General features: G+C 42.7%; 1 protein-coding gene across 1 annotated transcript in view; it reads left to right on the top strand.

The window, feature by feature from the left end:
* VPS35 (VPS35 retromer complex component) overlaps positions 1 to 16,302 on the top strand; it is a 131,323-nt gene extending 115,021 nt beyond the window's left edge. The window contains exons 15-17 of the mRNA XM_030204390.1: positions 4,096 to 4,335; positions 8,437 to 8,580; positions 15,380 to 16,302. Coding sequence (XP_030060250.1) covers positions 4,096 to 4,335; positions 8,437 to 8,580; positions 15,380 to 15,559 — 564 coding nt within the window. The 3' untranslated portion in view covers positions 15,560 to 16,302. The remainder of the gene's footprint in view (positions 1 to 4,095; positions 4,336 to 8,436; positions 8,581 to 15,379) is intronic.
* Positions 16,303 to 18,255: the final 1,953 nt, after the last annotated feature.

The following is an 18,255-nucleotide window of genomic DNA, read 5'->3' on the forward strand; positions in this document are numbered from 1 at the left end:
GACCTTGGACAACCTGATCCGCCTGGGTGCGGTCGTTCCGGTGCCAAAAAATCAGATTGGCAAGGGACGTTACTCCATTTACTTTGTGGTTCCAAAGAAAGGAGGTTCTGTCCGGCCTATCCTCGACCTCAAAGGGGTCAATCGGGCCTGGAAAGTGAGGCACTTTCGCATGGAGACTCTCCGCTCTGTTATAGCGGCAGTGAAGGCAGGAGAGTTCTTGGCTTCCTTGGACATCAAGGAAGCGTACCTGCATATTCCCATCTGGCCTCCTCTCCAACGCTTTCTGCGTTTTTCAGTCCTGAGACGACACTTCCAGTTCAGAGCCCTCCCTTTCGGGTTGGCTACTGCTCCGCGGACCTTTTCCAAAGTAATGGGGGTCTTAGCGGCCTTCCTGCTAAAGGAAGGAGTACAAGTCCATCCTTTTCTGGACGACTGGTTGATCCGAGCCCCCTCTTATGCAGAGTGCGGCAAAGCTATGGACCGGGTAGTTGCTCTTGTGAGCTCCCTGGGATGGATCATCAACTGGAAGAAGAGCCAGCTGCGCCCGACTCAGTCCCTGGAGTATCTGGGAGTTCGATTCGACACCCAAGTGGGCAGAGTGTTCCTGCCAGACAATCGGATTGTCAAGCTTCAGGCTCAGGTGGACTAGTTCCTAGTAGCCTCTCCTATTCGGGCTTGGGACTACGTGCAGCTGTTGGGCTCTATGACGGCCACGATGGAAGTAGTGCCCTGGGCCAGGGCTCATATGAGACCACTACAGCTATCTCTGCTGCTGCGCTGGACTCCGATGTCGGAGGATTATGCTGTGCGCCTTCCCGTGGACCCAGCAGTGCGCAAGGCGCTGAGCTGGTGGACGCAGACAGACAAGTTGTCTGCAGGATTGCCTCTGGTGACCTCGGAGTGGATTGTCGTCACGACAGACGCCTCTTTGATGGGCTGGGGAGCCCACTGCTTGGGAGGGACAGCGCAGGGGCTCTAGTCTCCTGCAGAGGCAAGTGGTCTATCAAACTCCTGGAACTCAGAGCCATTCGGTTGGTGTTATTGGAGTTCATCCCGGTACTGGTGTTGTAGCCTGTACGGGTCCTGTCGGGCAATGCCACGGCTGTGGCCTATATCAACCGCCAGGGAGGTACCAAGAGCGCCCCTCTAGCCAAGGAGGTTATGAGTCTTTGCCAGTGGGCGGAAGCGAACCTGGAGCAGCTTTCAGCGGCCCACATTGCCGGAGTCATGAATGTCAAGGCGGACTTTCTCAGTCGCCATACCTTGGAGCCCGGAGAGTGGCAACTATATGCTCAGGCGTTCTTGGACATCACGAAGCGCTGGGGCCAGCCGAGCCTAGATCTGATGGCGTCATCGGCCAATTGCCAAGTGCCGCGCTTTTTCAGCAGAGGACGGGACCCTCGATCCCTGGGAGTAGATGCTCTTCTCCAACAGTGGCCGACACAAGAGCTCCTCTATGTGTTCCCGCCCTGGCCCATGTTGGGCAGGGTGCTAGACCGGGTGGCAAAGCATCCCGGCAGGGTAATCCTGGTGGGTCCGGATTGGCCCAGACGTCCCTGGTATGCGGACTTGATCAGGCTCTCAGTCGACGATCCTCTGCGGCTGTCAGTGGAGCAGGGCCGGTTACATCAGGGTCCCGTGGTGATGGAGGATCCCTCTCCCTTTGGTCTTACGGCCTGGCTATTGAGCGGCAGCGTCTGAGGAAGAAGGGCTTCTCAGACAAGGTCATCGCCACTATGCTGAGAGCGAGGAACGCTCTACTTCTACTGCCTACGCCAGGGTTTGGCGTATCTTTGCAGCATGGTGTGAAGCAGGCTCACTTTCTCCCTTCACTGCTCCAATTTCTTCAGTGTTGGCGTTCCTGCAAGAAGGTCTGGAGAAACGCCTGTCGCTCAGTTCCCTTAAAGTCCAGGTAGCGGCTCTGGCTTGCTTCAGGGGCCGCCTGAAGGGTGCTTCCCTGGCTTCGCAGCCAGATGTGGTGCGCTTTCTCAAGGGAGTTAATCACCTGCGCCCTCCTCTGCACTCAGTGGTGCCTGCGTGGAATCTCAACCTGGTGCTAAGAGCATTGCAGAAGCCGCCGTTTGAACCCTTGTCAAGGGCATCTCTGAAAGACCTGACGTTGAAAGCAGTCTTTTTGGTGGCTATCACTTCAGCCAGAAGAGTTTCCGAGCTCCAGGCGCTCTCATGTCGAGAGCCTTTTCTGCAGTTCGCTGAGGCAGGTGTGACTATTCGCACAGTGCCTTCCTTTCTGCCCAAGATTGTTTCTCGCTTCCATGTGAATCAGCAGCTCTGTCTCCCTTCCTTTCGTAGGGAGGACTACCCAGAGGAGTACTCTGCTCTTAAATATCTGGATGTGAGACGAGTCATCATCAGATACTTGGAAGTGACCAATGATTTCCGGAAATCGGATCATCTGTTTGTCCTGTATGCAGGTCCTCGTAGGGGTCTGCAGGCTGCTAAGCCTACAGTGGCAAGATGGGTCAAGGAAGCCATTGCAGCGGCTTATGTGGCTGCGGGGAAGGTGCCGCCTATACAGCTGAAGGCTCACTCCACAAGAGCTCAGGCGGCCTCGATGGCAGAGGCCGGTTCCGTCTCCTTGGAAGAGATATGCAAGGCGGCAACTTGGGCTTCGGCCCATACATTCTCCAAGCATTACCGCTTGACTGTGGCTGCTCGGGCGGAGGCCCGGTTTGGAGCTTCAGTGTTGCGGTCAGGGATTTCTATGTCCCGCCCTGGGTGAGTACTGCTTCGGTACATCCCACCAGTCTATGGATTGATCAGCTTGATGATATGGAAGGTAAAATTATGTATAATCATACCTGATAATTTTCTTTCCATTAATCATAGCTGATCAATCCATAGCCCCTCCCAGATATCTGTACTGTTTTTATTCTGGTTGCATTTCAGGTTCAAGTTCAGTCTTCAGTTACTTCAGAAAGACTTCGTGTTCAAGTTTTTCACTTGGATTCTTCAAGAGTTAAGACGAGTTTGTGTTACAGTGAGCTGCTGCATTCCTCTCCCCTCCGTTTTACGGGGCTGGATTGAGACTTAAAATTCTGCCGGCACTCCCTCCCGCTTCGTGCGGCTGTAGGGCAGTTTTGTACCCCTCCCGCTTCGGCGGTGTTAGGGTCAGTCAGCTCCTCCCGCGGTTGCGGTTGCAGGATAAGCCAGATCCCCCCGCATCGGCGGGTGTGGTGTCCCTCCCCCGCTCCGCGGGGATGAGCTGGACGGATTCCCCTCCCCCACTTGTGTGGGGATGAGCTGGGTTAATTCCCCTCCCCCGTTTCGGCGGTGGTGAGCTGGGCAGAGTGTCCCTTCGTGGGTGTAATTCTCTAAGTGCTGAGTCCTGCGGATGGAGCTTTGATATCGACATACTGAGGAGTTTCCGGCAGCACATGACCACATATAGGGAGGCAAAAGTTTGCTCTCTATCTCCACCTGCTGGTAGATGGACACAACCCACCAGTCTATGGATTGATCAGCTATGATTAATGGAAAGAAAATTATCAGGTATGATTATACATAATTTTACCATGCTGTCTAGTACACAATGTTTTTTTTCTGCACTATAAAGTACACATATGTTGACTTTTGTACCTCCAAGAGTATGCACATACAAACCTCACCCTAGCTTTGGTCTTTGGAAATGCTTCCTCACAGCTAGACATGTGTAGTTTACTTCTGTATCAGGCAAGCAGTTTTGTAAAAGCCCATTTCCTTGGAAATGACTTTGAAAATTCTTAATGTTGTTTTAATTCCACATGGTTATTTAAAGAATCCCACATATTTATATAGTCTGAGGTATGCAGCACATTCATATCATTCTGACAAGTTGCACTGTGAATGCTTTTGCTATTAACCTTGGAGTTGGACTGAATCTGCATTCTCTTTGAATGTAGATTGCCTGAGCTAACGTTTGAACCATTGTCATTGAGATCCATCCATTTCTCAAAAGTAGTATGATGTACAATAATATGTGAACTCTCTATTGGAAATGTAATAGAAAATTTCTCTAGAATTGTATTTTACCAATCCTGCCAAGGAAAATGCGTAAAGTTTTGTATTCTTTTCCCTCCTAATTTTTTTTTACTTCAGGCATTTTCTTTGTATGAAGATGAAATCGGTGATTCAAAAGCACAGCTGGCAGCAATTACACTGATAATTGGGACATTTGAGAGAATGAAGTGTTTCAGCGAGGAGAATCATGAGCCTTTGAGGACTCAGTGTGCACTGGCTGCATCAAAGCTTCTTAAAAAGCCTGACCAGTGCCGAGCTGTGAGCACCTGTGCACATCTGTTTTGGTCTGGGCGGAATACTGACAAGAATGGAGAGGAGGTATGAAAAAAAAATGTGGAAAATCTTTTTCTACATTGGTTTTCTTTCTTGACTGTATTTCTTTTTAAAATAGTTTTGTAATTTAGAATTTAGTTACTGCAATCCAGAGCCATCATCCAGTGGGAATCTGAATTATACTGGGCCATTATTTACCTTCGTTCTGCCTCACTTTCTTATGGCCTTCTTTCAGGATGATTGCATTCTTCCACATCTCCTAGCTGTACTTCCTGGACTTTGGTAACTCATCTCCTTTAGTCTACCCTTAAGTCAGCACGTTTTGTTAAAAATAACAGGATATTAATTAAAATAGAGGTAATTTAATATAGACTTTACCAATCTATAATTAGGTGGTAACTGTATAAAGCATTTCCCATGTTTCAAGCATGTTTTACAAGCGGAAAATAGCTTTTGCAAAACTTTATTGCCAAATATGCACAGACAAAATGGAGTATTGGTGTTCTTGGGGTTATGGTTTGGGCGGAGCAAGGGTGAAGTTGGAATGTATTTGCAGTAAAGTCTCGATCTGACCTTTGGTTATCTGACGATTGGTAATCCAAACTCCGCCCTTCCCTTCCTCCTGAACAGGATTACATTATTCTCCACGTACCTGTAGGCTCCCCTAGTGGTGAAGGGGTAGGAGCAATCTTCTGCCTATGCCAGCTGTGCTTTCAAACTGGCTGCCACGGCCTGATCATTGGGCTGTCCTCAGATATTCAGTGGCAATTAACTGTACAGTGCTTCTGAACATCTTTTTGACTGTTACAACATTGTGCAATTAATGCTGGGGTGATCTGTGGGCGGAGTTGGGGGAATCAAGGCACCAGCAATACAATAGAAATTTCTGTTTCACTATTTACCACCAAAGGATCAATCAGATTACAGTATAAAATAAAAACTAGGCCAACACTAGGAAGAAGTACAGCATCATTCATAATCTATCAAAGCTGACTTAGTACATCGTTATTTCAATAAACAAATAAGTCTTGAATAACTAGCTAAGCACACAGATTGCTATTTGTGCAGTCCCCTTTGCCTACTTTGCTATCTGGGTTTGCAACTAATGAGGCTATTGTATGTTGGTGCCTAGACATGGCCCTGGCATTGAATATGTGGGTTAGATTTGGCTTGCAGCAGTTGACACCCACAGACACACACACACACACACACCTTACTTTCCCGGGGAGTCTTCTATAAAGGCACTTTGATGTATATTATGCTCTTATTGTGCTTATATGCTTTTCCTGCCTAGACACATCCCTTTATAAAATTACCCTTCACGTGTGCTGTCTATCCTGTGTTCAGATTTCTGTGTACTTAGCCGATATCATATTTTCAGAGTTCTCTCTGTCCTTTACTTTCTCAGTTAATTGTTATTTCTTTCCTTTGTTTTATACTAAATATCTTGGTTTTTTTTAAAATATATACCAGTGAAGCCCTGTCAGCTTTTTAGTTACTGTTAAAGCTGTATTTAAAAACTCCTGACACCTGTTCTTTTCCAGTTATGTCATGCATGCGAAGTATGAAGAAGCAATGCTCTTTTCAAAACGTGTGTTTTTCAGCATTTCCTTAGTCTTTGAATTAAACTGTAGCTCAACTTCTTATATTAAAATGTTTCTTCTGCCTTAATTTATATATCATGTGCACACATTATCAACATGAATGTAGAACTGAAAAGGTTTATAGGATTTTAGAATGTACTGTACATATGTGTAAAGACTGTGCCACACGATAACCCATTCTTCATTGACAAGCAGATTTGGGCACGAACAGGCGACATCATCCAAAAGCACCCAGAAAGAAAAGCTCTTTCAGATCTCATTTTAGAAATATTATAAATTTCTGAACTTGCATAATCCTTCCTGCAGCAGCAGTTATCCATCCCCCTTGGCTGTTTTTTTTTCTGCTCAGCCAAATGAACATGAACACAAAGCCTTTCCCAAAAAGTTTTGTAGAACTGTTACTTTTTGTCTACTTGATGCTGATCTCAAAATTTTCTTTTATTAATTTTTTTGTCTTTAATTTCCTGAAAAAAAAAAATGTCGTGGCTTCAGGTCTTGTCATTTTGGGCTAACATAATAGTTAGAATAGTTAACAGTGATGCCCATGAACTCTTCATTATTTGTTTGGGGCCCACTCACTGTCAGGGAAACTGTTAGTGCAGCAGAATGTCCCCAATAATTAGGAAGCAGTGTCATTTTTTTATTTAGTGACATTTATAAACCACAGCTTTGAAAAACAATCTGATGTAAAATAAAAGTGAAATCAACAGAATTGTAGAACAAATTTAATTCCTAAGAACATTCCACATTCACAGAACTAAATAATTCTATCAGCACCCCCCCCCCCCCCCCAACAAATATACTTCCTTAAATAAATACATTTTCAAATCATGTCTAACCACCTTCAGATTGTCCCATCTGTAAGTGAGCAGAAACTATTCCACATTTGCAGTGCATGAACTAAACAAGCCTAATCTTTGTCCCAGCTTCTTAGTCCCACTCTGACTTGAGTAACTGCAGACCTGGCCCTTGGGAACACAATATTATACCCAACAGAGATGCAAATAAGGAGGGCCCAGTCCATTCAACACCCTAAATACCAGAAGCAACGCTATATTGCACCCTAAACTTGACTGGGAGCCAATGGATTTTAATTAAAACAGAGGTAACATGATCAGAATTTCTTAGACCATGGACAAGTTTTCTCTCTGTGTTTTGGGTTAACTTCAAGGACTGGAGATCATTCTGTGTTAACCGTAATAGTAACACATTGCAGTAGTCCAAACATGACAAAACCAGTGCCCCTGTCACTAATGCCAAATCCAATGTAGACAGATAAGGCTTCAGCCAGCAAATCAACCTTAAGGTTAAAGGGTTACCCGAGTGAAGGGCCCTATGAGTTAGACACACACTTCTTATGGCCCAGTTACCCCTGTCCCCCCCCCCCCCCCCCCACCACCACCAAAAAGTGCAGCTTCAATGTTCAGCAGGGCAGCAGCTCGGAATGGAAGGCAGCCTGGCAGCAGAAGATGTGGCTATACAAATACCAATCCCCTGTGCCTTCCCAGGTTGTGTAGATGGTAAACTAAACACCAGAAGTGAAAGCCTGCTAAGTGTGGTTTACTATCTATACAACCTGGGAAAGAGCATGGCATCGGGTTTTGTGTAGCTGCATCTCCCTTCTTCCCCTGCAAGCCAGCATCTCTCTCTCATACTCTGCCCTCCAGTCTGGCATGTCTCCCTCTCCTCAGCTCTCAATCTTCACGGTCTGACATGTCAGACCATGGTGTGTGTGTGTGTGTGTGTGGGGGGGGGGGGGGACGGGGGACATGTACCTCCTCTTTCCCCTGTTTCCTTAGCCAAGATCTAGCACATCTTCCGTTGTCCTCTTCTATCTCCTCCCCATGGGTACTGCACTTCCCCTTACCCCATCTCCTCCCCATGGGTCCATCACCTCTTCTTCCTTCTCCTAACCCCCGTTCTCCACAGTCTAACATGTTCCTCCTTTTGCCCCTGTTCCCTCAACCAAGGTCTGATATCTCTCCTGTCCTCCTCCACCACACATGTCCAGTACTCCCCTACCCACCCCCCCTCCGAGTGTAGCAGTTCTTTCTTGTCCTCCCTTAGTGACCCTCGGTGCACAAAAACCTGATTTCATTGTGGGTGGCGGCAATGATGATCAGGTTTTTGTGGACCAGGGGGCACTGAGGGAGGACAAGGAAGTGCCACACTTGGGGGAGGGGAGAGGTACTGGACTTATGGAGGAAAGGAAGAAGTGCAAGATATGCAGCAGGAGAGGAGAGAAAACAGAGGTGGAGTGCTTCTCTGTGTGCTAGCCCCACAACACAGCTCCTGGGTGCTTGCGAAACACAGGTTGAGAATCACTGCACTATGCCATCGAATGACATCTGTTACAGGTAAGTAACTTTGTTTTATTTCTCCTGTTGTACAGTTTAACTTTAGAAGATACAGTTTTATGCATGTGCGGATAAAATTAGTGATGTAAGTGTAGTGCTCTATCAAATACAAGTGAAGTGTTTCCATGGGCAAATCAAGCTCTTGAGAATGAAATGAGTGTTTCTTTGGCATTTTACTTTTTTAGATTCACAGTGGCAAGCGAGTCATGGAATGCTTGAAGAAAGCTCTAAAGATAGCAAATCAGTGCATGGACCCTTCACTGCAAGTTCAGCTTTTCATAGAAATTCTGAATAGATATGTCTATTTTTATGAAAAAGAAAATGATGCGGTGAGTCACATACACTTAAACTTACCTTTAACAAATTCTGTATCTGGATGTAATGCGCCTTGCACTACCACTGAAAAGGCATGCGCTAAATCAAAATCTTTTATTTACTTGGCAGTGCCTCCTGTAATTTAGTCTTTTGAAATGCTATGCTATCCCCTTCTGCTGATTGAGAATGAAATCTGTGTGTGGTGGGTTCCCCCCCCCCCCCCCCCCATTAAAAAAAATTAGATATGTAGTTTGTTACATGGGATAGTATGCTAATGTACAGTGGTTGCACGTGGGATCAAACACATTAGTGCATATGATGCTCTATGAGATATCCTTATTGCAGTTGGTGACATTTTCACAGGCTCATGTCTGGGAAAGTTAGTGTAAATGATAAAGTACTACCATTTTTTTGGGTAAGAGCTGCAATTTTGGCCCTTGTTGCAGAATTGACAGGTCACCATGTAATTGACACAGATGGTAGGCTGAAACTGCAGTGATGGCAATAATAATAAAAAAAAAATCTGTGGCAGTTGACTAACTTCTGACACAGAATCTTTAAAAAAAAAAAATCTGCAACAGGACACAAGGACCTGTGCTCCATAATATGTCTGTCTTTATGTTTAGACTCCCTAATGGAGTTTGCATGGTGAGGGCACATATTAAAGGAACCCTAATAACTGCAAGGTATGATTTGTAACTGCTTTCTATCATCCATCAGAAAATTTTTTGTTTCTGAACACCTCTTACAAAAGTGTGAAATAACTCATTTTGCTTAGAGGTAATCGGTGTTAAATTTATAATCTTGTCCTATTTGCTCTTAGGATTTTTTTTTTTTTTTTAAAAGATGACAAGTTCTTTGCTTAGTCCCTGGAGCACACCCTGCTAGTTGATTTGTCAGGATAGCTAAAATGAGTATGCCTAAGACAGATTTCCATACACAGCCCTCTTGGTTTGGAAATCTCTAATGCATATTCTTTGTGAATATTCTGAAACCCTGACTGAGCTGAGTGTGTCCCAAGGACTTATTATATAATATAGTCATGTATACCCTGGAGGAAAGGAGAAACAGGGGTGATATGATACAGACGTTCAAATATTTGAAAGGTATTACTCCGCAAATGAACCTTTTCCGTAGATGGGAAGGCGGTAGAATTAGAGGACATGAAATGAGATTGAAGGGGGGCAGACTCAAGAAAAATGTCAGGAAGTATTTTTTCATGGAGAGAGTGGTGGATGCTTGGAATGCTCTTCCGCGGGAGGTGGTGGAGATGAAAACGGTAAAGGAATTCAAACATGCGTGGGATAAACATAAAGGAATCCTGTTCAGAAGGAATGGATCCTCAGAAGCTTAGCCGAGATTGGGAGGCGGGGCTAGTGCTGGGCAGACTTCTACGGTCTGTGCCCTGAAAATGACAAGATACAAATCAAGGTAAGGTATACACAAAAAGTAGCACATATGAGTTTATCTTGTTGGGCAGACTGGATGGACCGTGCAGGTCTTTTTCTGCCGTCATTTACTATGTTACTATGTTATTGATCTAGATTATTAACCATTAGTGGAGTCCAGGTTAAAGCATGAGTTTCAAGTCTCATCAGTTTTCTGAAGTTCACCATAGTCACATACATAGATCACATGACAACTTGGTCTGGGTGGACAGATTCCTCTCAAGCTTTTTTAGAAAGACCTCACAACCTTTTACTGCTCATTTGCAGTAGTTCCCATAGTACTATGGCCCCACAGATCCCCCTAATTTCCATTTTTGTCTTCCAGAACTGTTCGTTGCATTTTTTTTCTCTGCATTCCCCATAAAGGTGATGGTAGTATTTTTTGTTTGTTTTGTTTTTTTTACTTCTGACTTATCTATTTAAAAATAAAATCCCTAATTCTTTTTCCCTATTTGTTTCATTTGATTTCTTTTATATTCTGCTTTCAAAACTTCTGAGTGAAGCATAAATATACATACATAATAGAACATTAAACAAAAAGACAAGGCACATGATCTATTAAATATATTGAATGATAGTGTGCTTGCTTGTAATGTAATGTTAATCTAAAACTGTCATAAAATAAAACTCAAAACAATGTGTCTCGTGACTTTTACAAAAATATATTAGATTTTGTTCTGAACATTATGGCATGGGTAAAGTGTTTCACAATAGTGGTGCTTTCACAGAAAGTCTGAGACCAAGTGCTCTACAATAGAAACTGTAGGTGAACTTATAGTACCTGTGAACTACACATAAGTGAGTATGGAGGAATATTCATATTATTAACACAAGCAGCTAACTCATTTCTAGAAATAGTGTGTAATAACTTGAAAAATAAACATTAAAAAATGCTGTATTTCATGAGTGACTAATGTAGATATGAAAGATGATTTCTTCCAAAAATCTTTTATCACCCATGCTGCTGCTGTTTCTTAGACCAGTTACAGTGGTTTAATAACCGAGGGGGCTGATGCTACCAGGGGGTTAGTGCTGGGTTTGCACGTACGTTATTGTGCACTGAATGCTCTAATGGTTTCAGCATGGACGTAGTAAAATGCATGTTATAAAGTCGTTATACACCCTGCACCCTGCAGCCATACGGAAAATGTTTCTCAAGTGTATTTAGCACTGGAAACATTCCCCCAGATCTGGGGCAGCATTAGAAGGATTGGTTGAGAGGAAAGATGTCTAGTGGCACCCCTTCTCTTCCTCCAACCTGACTAACCCTGCTTCTTCAGCTCCCCTCAGAATACGTGGTGATCTAATGGCTCCCCACCTATGACTTGTTTTGTGCATTGGTCCCCCTTCACCATATAAAAAAAAATGCCCTGGCAATGGTGCCCCCCCCCCCCCCCAAAAAAAAAAAAAATCCTATAAGTTCTGGTGGTGCAGTGGCCCCACCTGACCTGCCTGCCTAGTGGTGGTCTCCTCCCCACCCTCCCGGTTTGGGTAGGTTTGGCCCAGCCCTCCCAGTGACTTTGGCCTGGTGGTCTAGTGGAAGCCCAGCGCACCACTCAGACCTGTAGAAAGCAGGAGCAATGCCCACTCACTCCTGCTTCCCGGGCACCATATTGAAAATGGTTCCGTCCCTTTCTATTCCCTGTATTGCAAAAGCTGTCTTGACACTTTTTACTTGGAGTGAACTCGAGCACATAGAAAGTTCAGAGATTTGGATTTCTTTTGGCTGTGTTAGACCTGGGAGTGTGATGACAAAGAGGGGCATTTTCGATATGACGTCTAAGTCTGACGTCTTGGAAAAAACGTCCAAAATCTGAATAGGAAAGAAGGTCATTTTCAAAAAATAAAAACGTCTATCTTCTTTTTTTCAAAAATACTGTTTTGAACAAGGTTTTGTGATTTGGACATTTTGTTTTTTGGTGCATTTTCAAACAAAAAAACGTCCAAGTGCATAGCGCATAAAATCAGGCCATTGGGATATAGGAGGAGCCAGCATTTTTAGTAGACTGGCAGTAGGGCACCCTAGGATGCACTGCAGTGGACTTCACAAAATGCACCCAGGTTCACATCTCACCATTGCTCCCTTATCTTACGCCAGGGACCTGCATATGCTCTTCTAATGGACCTGAGTATAATATCTGAGGCTGGCAAGTAATGTTTTTAATCACATTTTTTGGGGGTGGGAGGGGGTTAGTAACCACTGGGGGAGTAAGGGGAAGTCACTTCTGATCTCCCCCCCCCCCCCCCCCAGTGGTCATCTGGTCAATTAGGGCACCTTTTTGTGCCTTATTCATTATAAAACATGTCTAACTCAAAACATCTTAGTTTTAGTCTTGGATGGTTTTGTTTTGTTGCATTATGGCTGAAAAATGTCCTAAGTGTTAGGAACACCCAGATCCCGCCCTTAACATGCCCCTGACACGCCCCCCCCCTTGTGTTTTGAACGCATTTCTGACTGACTTCATAGAAAAACATCTAAAATTGGTTTTGAAAATGCCGATTTGGATGTTTTTGTGAGAAAAACGTCTAAATGCAAATTTATGCCACTTTTTGGACGTTTTTCTCTTTTGAAAATGAGCTCCAAAGCCTACTATTTGTTTGGATTGTAAAATTTCACCATTTTCTCTTTATGCCTGGGTAGGACAGACATATATTATTATTATTATTTATTGTACTTGTATCCCACATTTTCCCACCTATTTGGAGGCTCAATGTGGCTTACAAAGATTTGTTATGACATTGCCATAACAGGGAGGAAATACAAATGGTTTTGCAGAGAGATAGAAGACAGCAAGAGCATCTGGTCATGTAGCTGTACAGTAAGACATTCTGAGTGAAGGGTAGCGTTCTAGTAATTATGGGTTTTCGTGGTAAGCTTTGTTAAAGAGAGAGGTTTTCAAAGCTTTACGGAAGTTATTCATCGATCGTTTTCAGGTGAGTTGGTAGTGCATTCCACATCTTGGTACTCGTGTATGAAAAGCTGGACGTATGTGTTAATTTGTATTTGACCCCTTTACAACTGGGGAAGTGCAGGTTGAGGTAAGTACGGGAAGATCGTTTAGCATTCCTGGGTGGGAGGTCAACTAGGTCTAGCATGTAGGTTGGGGCATCTCCATGAATGATTTTATGGACAATCGTGCATATCTTGAACGTGGTACGTTCTTCAGTGGGAGCCAATGTAGGTTTTTTCTTAGGGGTTTTGCACTTACATATTTTGTTTTTCCAAATATGAGTCTGGCTGCGGTATTCTGGGCCGTTTGGAATTTCTTCATAATAGGTTCCTGGAAGCATTTGTCACCCACATACAGTCTTTCTATTGAGAAGATTTGTGAGGCTGTGTTGTGGTGTTGATTCCATATATTCATGTCCCATTACTATCGCAACCCAGCTTCCAGACAGGATAGTAGGTTTATATTGTCTGCTTATGACCTTTTGAGGGGTATTTTGAGATTCAAAATGGAGACATTTGTTTTTGCCCATTGACAATAGTGGATTTTCTTCCTTTTTTTTTTTCCCCAAAGATAACTCCTAGCTACAAATTCTCATTCATGTAGGTGATTTGCTTACCTACAATAGGTGTTATCTGAAGACAGCAGTTCACCAGTCAGTTAGGGGTCCTTTTACAAAGGCGCATTAGTGTTTTTAGCGTGCGTTAAAAATAAGTGTGCACTAAATGCTAGAGATGCCCATATATTCCTATGGGTATCTCTAGAATTTGTAAAAGGACCCTTGAATTCCTTCTTTTAAGAGGGAGGCAGTAGTAGTAAAAGATACTTGGCCTTTCCAGAGAGCTCTGTAAGAATCTTTCTTTTCAGCACTGAGCATGGCCATATGACTCATTTGTATGCCTGAACTCCTGCCTTCTGACAACCCCTTCTTACTGCCAAGTGACTTTACCTTTTCATTTGTCTTTCTAAAATTTTTTTTAACAAGATCTTAATCTCATTAATACTATTCAGTGTACCAAAATATAATTTTCAGTTGTGGAAACCAAAATATAATTTTCAGTTGTGGAAGAGGCCATCTTGATGCATGCATAAAACGAGCTGTAATAGGTTCTTTTAAAAGCACAAACAAACAAAAAATATGAGCTAAGTTCAAGCACTCGGTGTAGATTCTTGTGGTTTGCTCCAAAGCTGACACATGAAATAATAAAGAAAAACGCAGAGTTGCTATGCTTGTTCACATTAATCTTGCCCAAACAACTCTTGGCTCATGAAAAGCGTGGAACAACTGAAGAGGAGCTCTCATCTTGGCAGAGACGCATCAATAACATTTTCCTGTCAATTTATCTTGGTATTTTGTTTTATTAGTATTGAGATGCATAGTGAAATGATTGATATTATATAACCGTGGCAGTGGGTTTTTGTTGTAAACAATACATTTTTAAATTGTTCTTTAGTTACATTGTACAACAAAAGAAAATAAAGGCCGGAAATTCAGTCTGAGAAATTATATTGCTGAACATGTTGCCAAATGAAAGGCATCCCACTAGATCAATATTTTGTTTTTTAGATACAAGCTTTGTTTCATCATATTTTTCCCCTATGAACCTGCACCGAAGATTGTCAGAGGGAACGATAAGCCCTTCCTTTGTTGTTTTTAATGGGATTTTCTTTTGTTTCATTGGTTTTATTTAATTTAGGATTAGTGGTTACACAGTTTTGCTTCACATGGTCTAATTATATTAGAGCATCTAAAAGACTTAGAGGAAGAATAAAGGCTGCAACTGGGAACACTTTTTATAGGACATAATTGTATGCAATTATTTTGTGCTATTTTATATTGGGGAAGAAAATCTTCACAAAAGTACTACAGGGAAAGGGAAAATCTGCAGTAAGATACCAACTATTTGAGTCAAGTGCCATTGTAATCAACCTCCCAGAAAGGCTGTGGTGTATTTAGACCTTAAGTTTTACAAGTTGCGTAACATCTGTCCCATTTCTTGTTTTTCAATTATCTATCCTAAATAAAATTATATTTTGGTATTTTAACCTCTGTGTGTGAGCGCCCTCTGAAATAATGGACTGTAGTGCTGTACAGTTTATCCTTTATTTATGAACAAAACAAATGACAGTTTTGAAAACTTTTTATTGACTTTTGGTTTGAAACTGACCTTGTGCTTTGATCTCTGAAATTTAGAGAGCAGTTACTCCTTTTCTGTATACATTGTCATAGTTACTCTTCTGATACTGTATTTACAGTAGCTCTTCTGAGCATTGTAATAAAATGAATGGGCTATTTTTGAACAAGTAATTAAAATATAATACAAAAATAAGCATTTCTTAGTTTTCTTGTTTAAATGAGTTGGTGTTCCCCATGCTGTACAAACCCATATTTTCGACCTGCTTTTTGTTTGTTACAGGTGACGATTCAGGTTTTGAATCAGCTTATACAAAAGATCCGAGAAGACCTTCCCAACCTAGAGTCCGGTGAAGAAACTGAACAGATCAACAAACATTTCCATAACACACTGGAGCATTTGCGTTTAAGGAGAGAATCTCCAGAATCAGATGGGCCAATTTATGAAGGTCTTGTCCTTTGAAATGGAAACTCCTTGCCCCTTTTACTTTCTGTGTTTTTTTTTTTTTTATTTTGATACCTTTTTTTCATAGACTGTGGTCTCTAGAAATGCCAGGTAGGTTACCATACACTTACTTGTGATGTATTCAACCCAACAGTACTTTACAGTATCATAAGAATTAACACATGTAAAAGTTGTTAAGGTTAGGCCAACAACTTTGAATTTGGTTTCATCATATTCTCCTAGGATTACGTGGATCTGTCCCAAATTAATATTTTCTTTTCTCCTTTCGTTTGCTACAGTTTCTGTACCTTTTCATGTGCACTGTAGAGTTCTAACCCTGCAGTAATTTCTCTCCTCAGTGTTATATATCCAATCTGGATTTTACAGATTTCTCTTTGGGAATATTGTATGCTAGATTTTGCTTAAGATTTCCTTCTAATGCTGGTAAAGGCTAAGTGTAATATTTTCCCTAAAAGCTAGAATATATTAATGCATGTTTGGAGAGTTTTAAACCACCATGTTAAAAGACAGATGCTATATTTTGAATAATGGAGTTCTGTGATATTCAGTGATGGCCAGTACTGTGCACAGGGCTTATTTATCAATGTAATTTTGTTCCAAATAGCATAAAAAGTAACTTGTGAACTATATAGTGTATGTATAACCAGCATTGTAAATGTAGGGGAAATATGATATTCCACAAGTTTATTCAGCCTCTTGATTTGCACCAATGAATCAATAAAAATGCTATTAACAATTTAGGCTTTTTGTATTGAATGTTAGTTGTGATTCCTCTCTGACTTGTTACAATGAATGCTGTAGTGACAACTTCTTAAATTGAAGCTCTAGGGATTTGATACATCAGTAGGTAGTTCCATAAGCACCGAATGGTAGAAAATTTAATCAGGCTTATAATTTGGTAAAAATATCTTGCCCATTGCTTCTTACTAGAGCTGATGCAAAGAACTTTTTCACCCACTAAGTGAATGGAAATTTACTGCTACCCTCCTAAGCAGAAGGGGGAGGGGTGACTGCTTTTCGGTGAGGTAATGTGGTTGTCGAAACTGGAGCGGAGAGGCAGTGGCGAATTACATCAGCCCAAGGCAAGTGCCGCAACTTTCGGAGCTTGGTCTTCTGGTCTCAATTTTCAGCCCCACAAATGGTGGGCAACTGTGCATCATTATCAAAGCCACTGCTTACAGCAAGAGTCACTCACTTACCCTGGCCCATTCTTTGCATTCTGTCCTACATATGCTGTCTCTGAGTTCTTCATGTCTCAGTTATTCAATTACTGCCTCTCTCGCATATCTTTCCTTTTCCTTTCATAGCTGGTCTTATTCCTGCCTTTACTACTTTCTTTGTGATTTTTCTTCTCCCAGCTCTTACGGACACAGGCCTGCACTTTCTGCTCCCTGCTGTCTGGAAGAAAGAGAAAACACATGATGGAAGATTAAAAGTCAGCTGAAAAGTTATTCACTCTCGGTAATCACCTGTATTGCATATATGGTCTCAGCCTTATTCCTACCAATGGACCACTTGCACTTGTCACCCTAAATATTAAATAGAGCACTGTTTACTAACTTGCCAGTAGAATTTAACTAGCAAAATGTAATTCCCTATTGGGATTACTAAAGGGAGTAAGTTCCTGTGAAGTCACTGAGGGGAGTGACTGGAAGGTACCTGTGTGGGAGGAAGCCCAGACCATGGGAGTGTTTATGAAACAGAATGCAGAGAAAAAGTGCCCTGGTACAGAAGGAGTGACAGGGCAAGTGGAGTTGAGGGATAATAAAAAAAAAAAGGGGGGGGGGGGGATTTTGAGCAGGAAGATGCCCTTGCCCTTGGCTTTGCCTCTAACTAAAGGGTATCAAGTGAACTCTGTCTGCAAGCCCTTGCTAAGTGACCAGGAAGGTGGAAGGGGGATCCTACTACTACTACTACGTATCATTTCTATAGCGCTACTAGACATACGCAGCGCTGCACACTTGAACATGAAGAGACAGTCCCTGCTCGACAAAGCTTACAATCTAATTAGGACAGACAAACAGGACAAACAAGAGTTAAGGGAATATTAAAGTGAGGATGATAAAATAGGGGTTCTGAACAAGTGAACAAGGGTTAGGAGTTAAAAGCAGCATCAAAAAGGTGGGCTTTTAGCTTAGATTTGAAGACGGTCAGAGATGGAGCTTGACGTACCGGCTCAGGAAGTCTATTCCAGGCATATGGTGCAGCAAGATAAAACGAACGGAGTCTGGAGTTAGCAGTGGAGGAGAAGGGTGCAGATAAGAGAGATTTACCCAGTGAACGGAGTTCCCAGGGAGGAATGTAGGGAGAGATGAGAGTGGAGAGGTACTGAGGAGCTGCAGAGTGAATGCACTTATAGGTCAATAAGAGGAGTTTGAACTGTATGCGGAAACGGATAGGAAGCCAGTGAAGTGACTTGAGGAGAGGGCTAATATGAGCATAACGACCCTGGCGGAATATTAGTCGTGCAGCAGAATTTTGAACAGATTGAAGAGGAGAGAGATGGCTAAGTGGGAGACCTGTGAGAAGCAAGTTGCAATAGTCTAAGCGAGAGGTGATAAGAGCGTGGATGAGGGTTCTGGTAGTGTGCTCAGAAAGGAAAGGGTGAATTTTGCTGATATTATAGAGAAAGAAATGCCATTTATAGTTGAGCTGAAATTAAGCAGCAATTATTGCCATTCTTACAATAACTA

Source organism: Microcaecilia unicolor, chromosome 5, assembly GCF_901765095.1.
Source record: "Microcaecilia unicolor chromosome 5, aMicUni1.1, whole genome shotgun sequence".
NCBI lineage: Eukaryota > Metazoa > Chordata > Amphibia > Gymnophiona > Siphonopidae > Microcaecilia > Microcaecilia unicolor.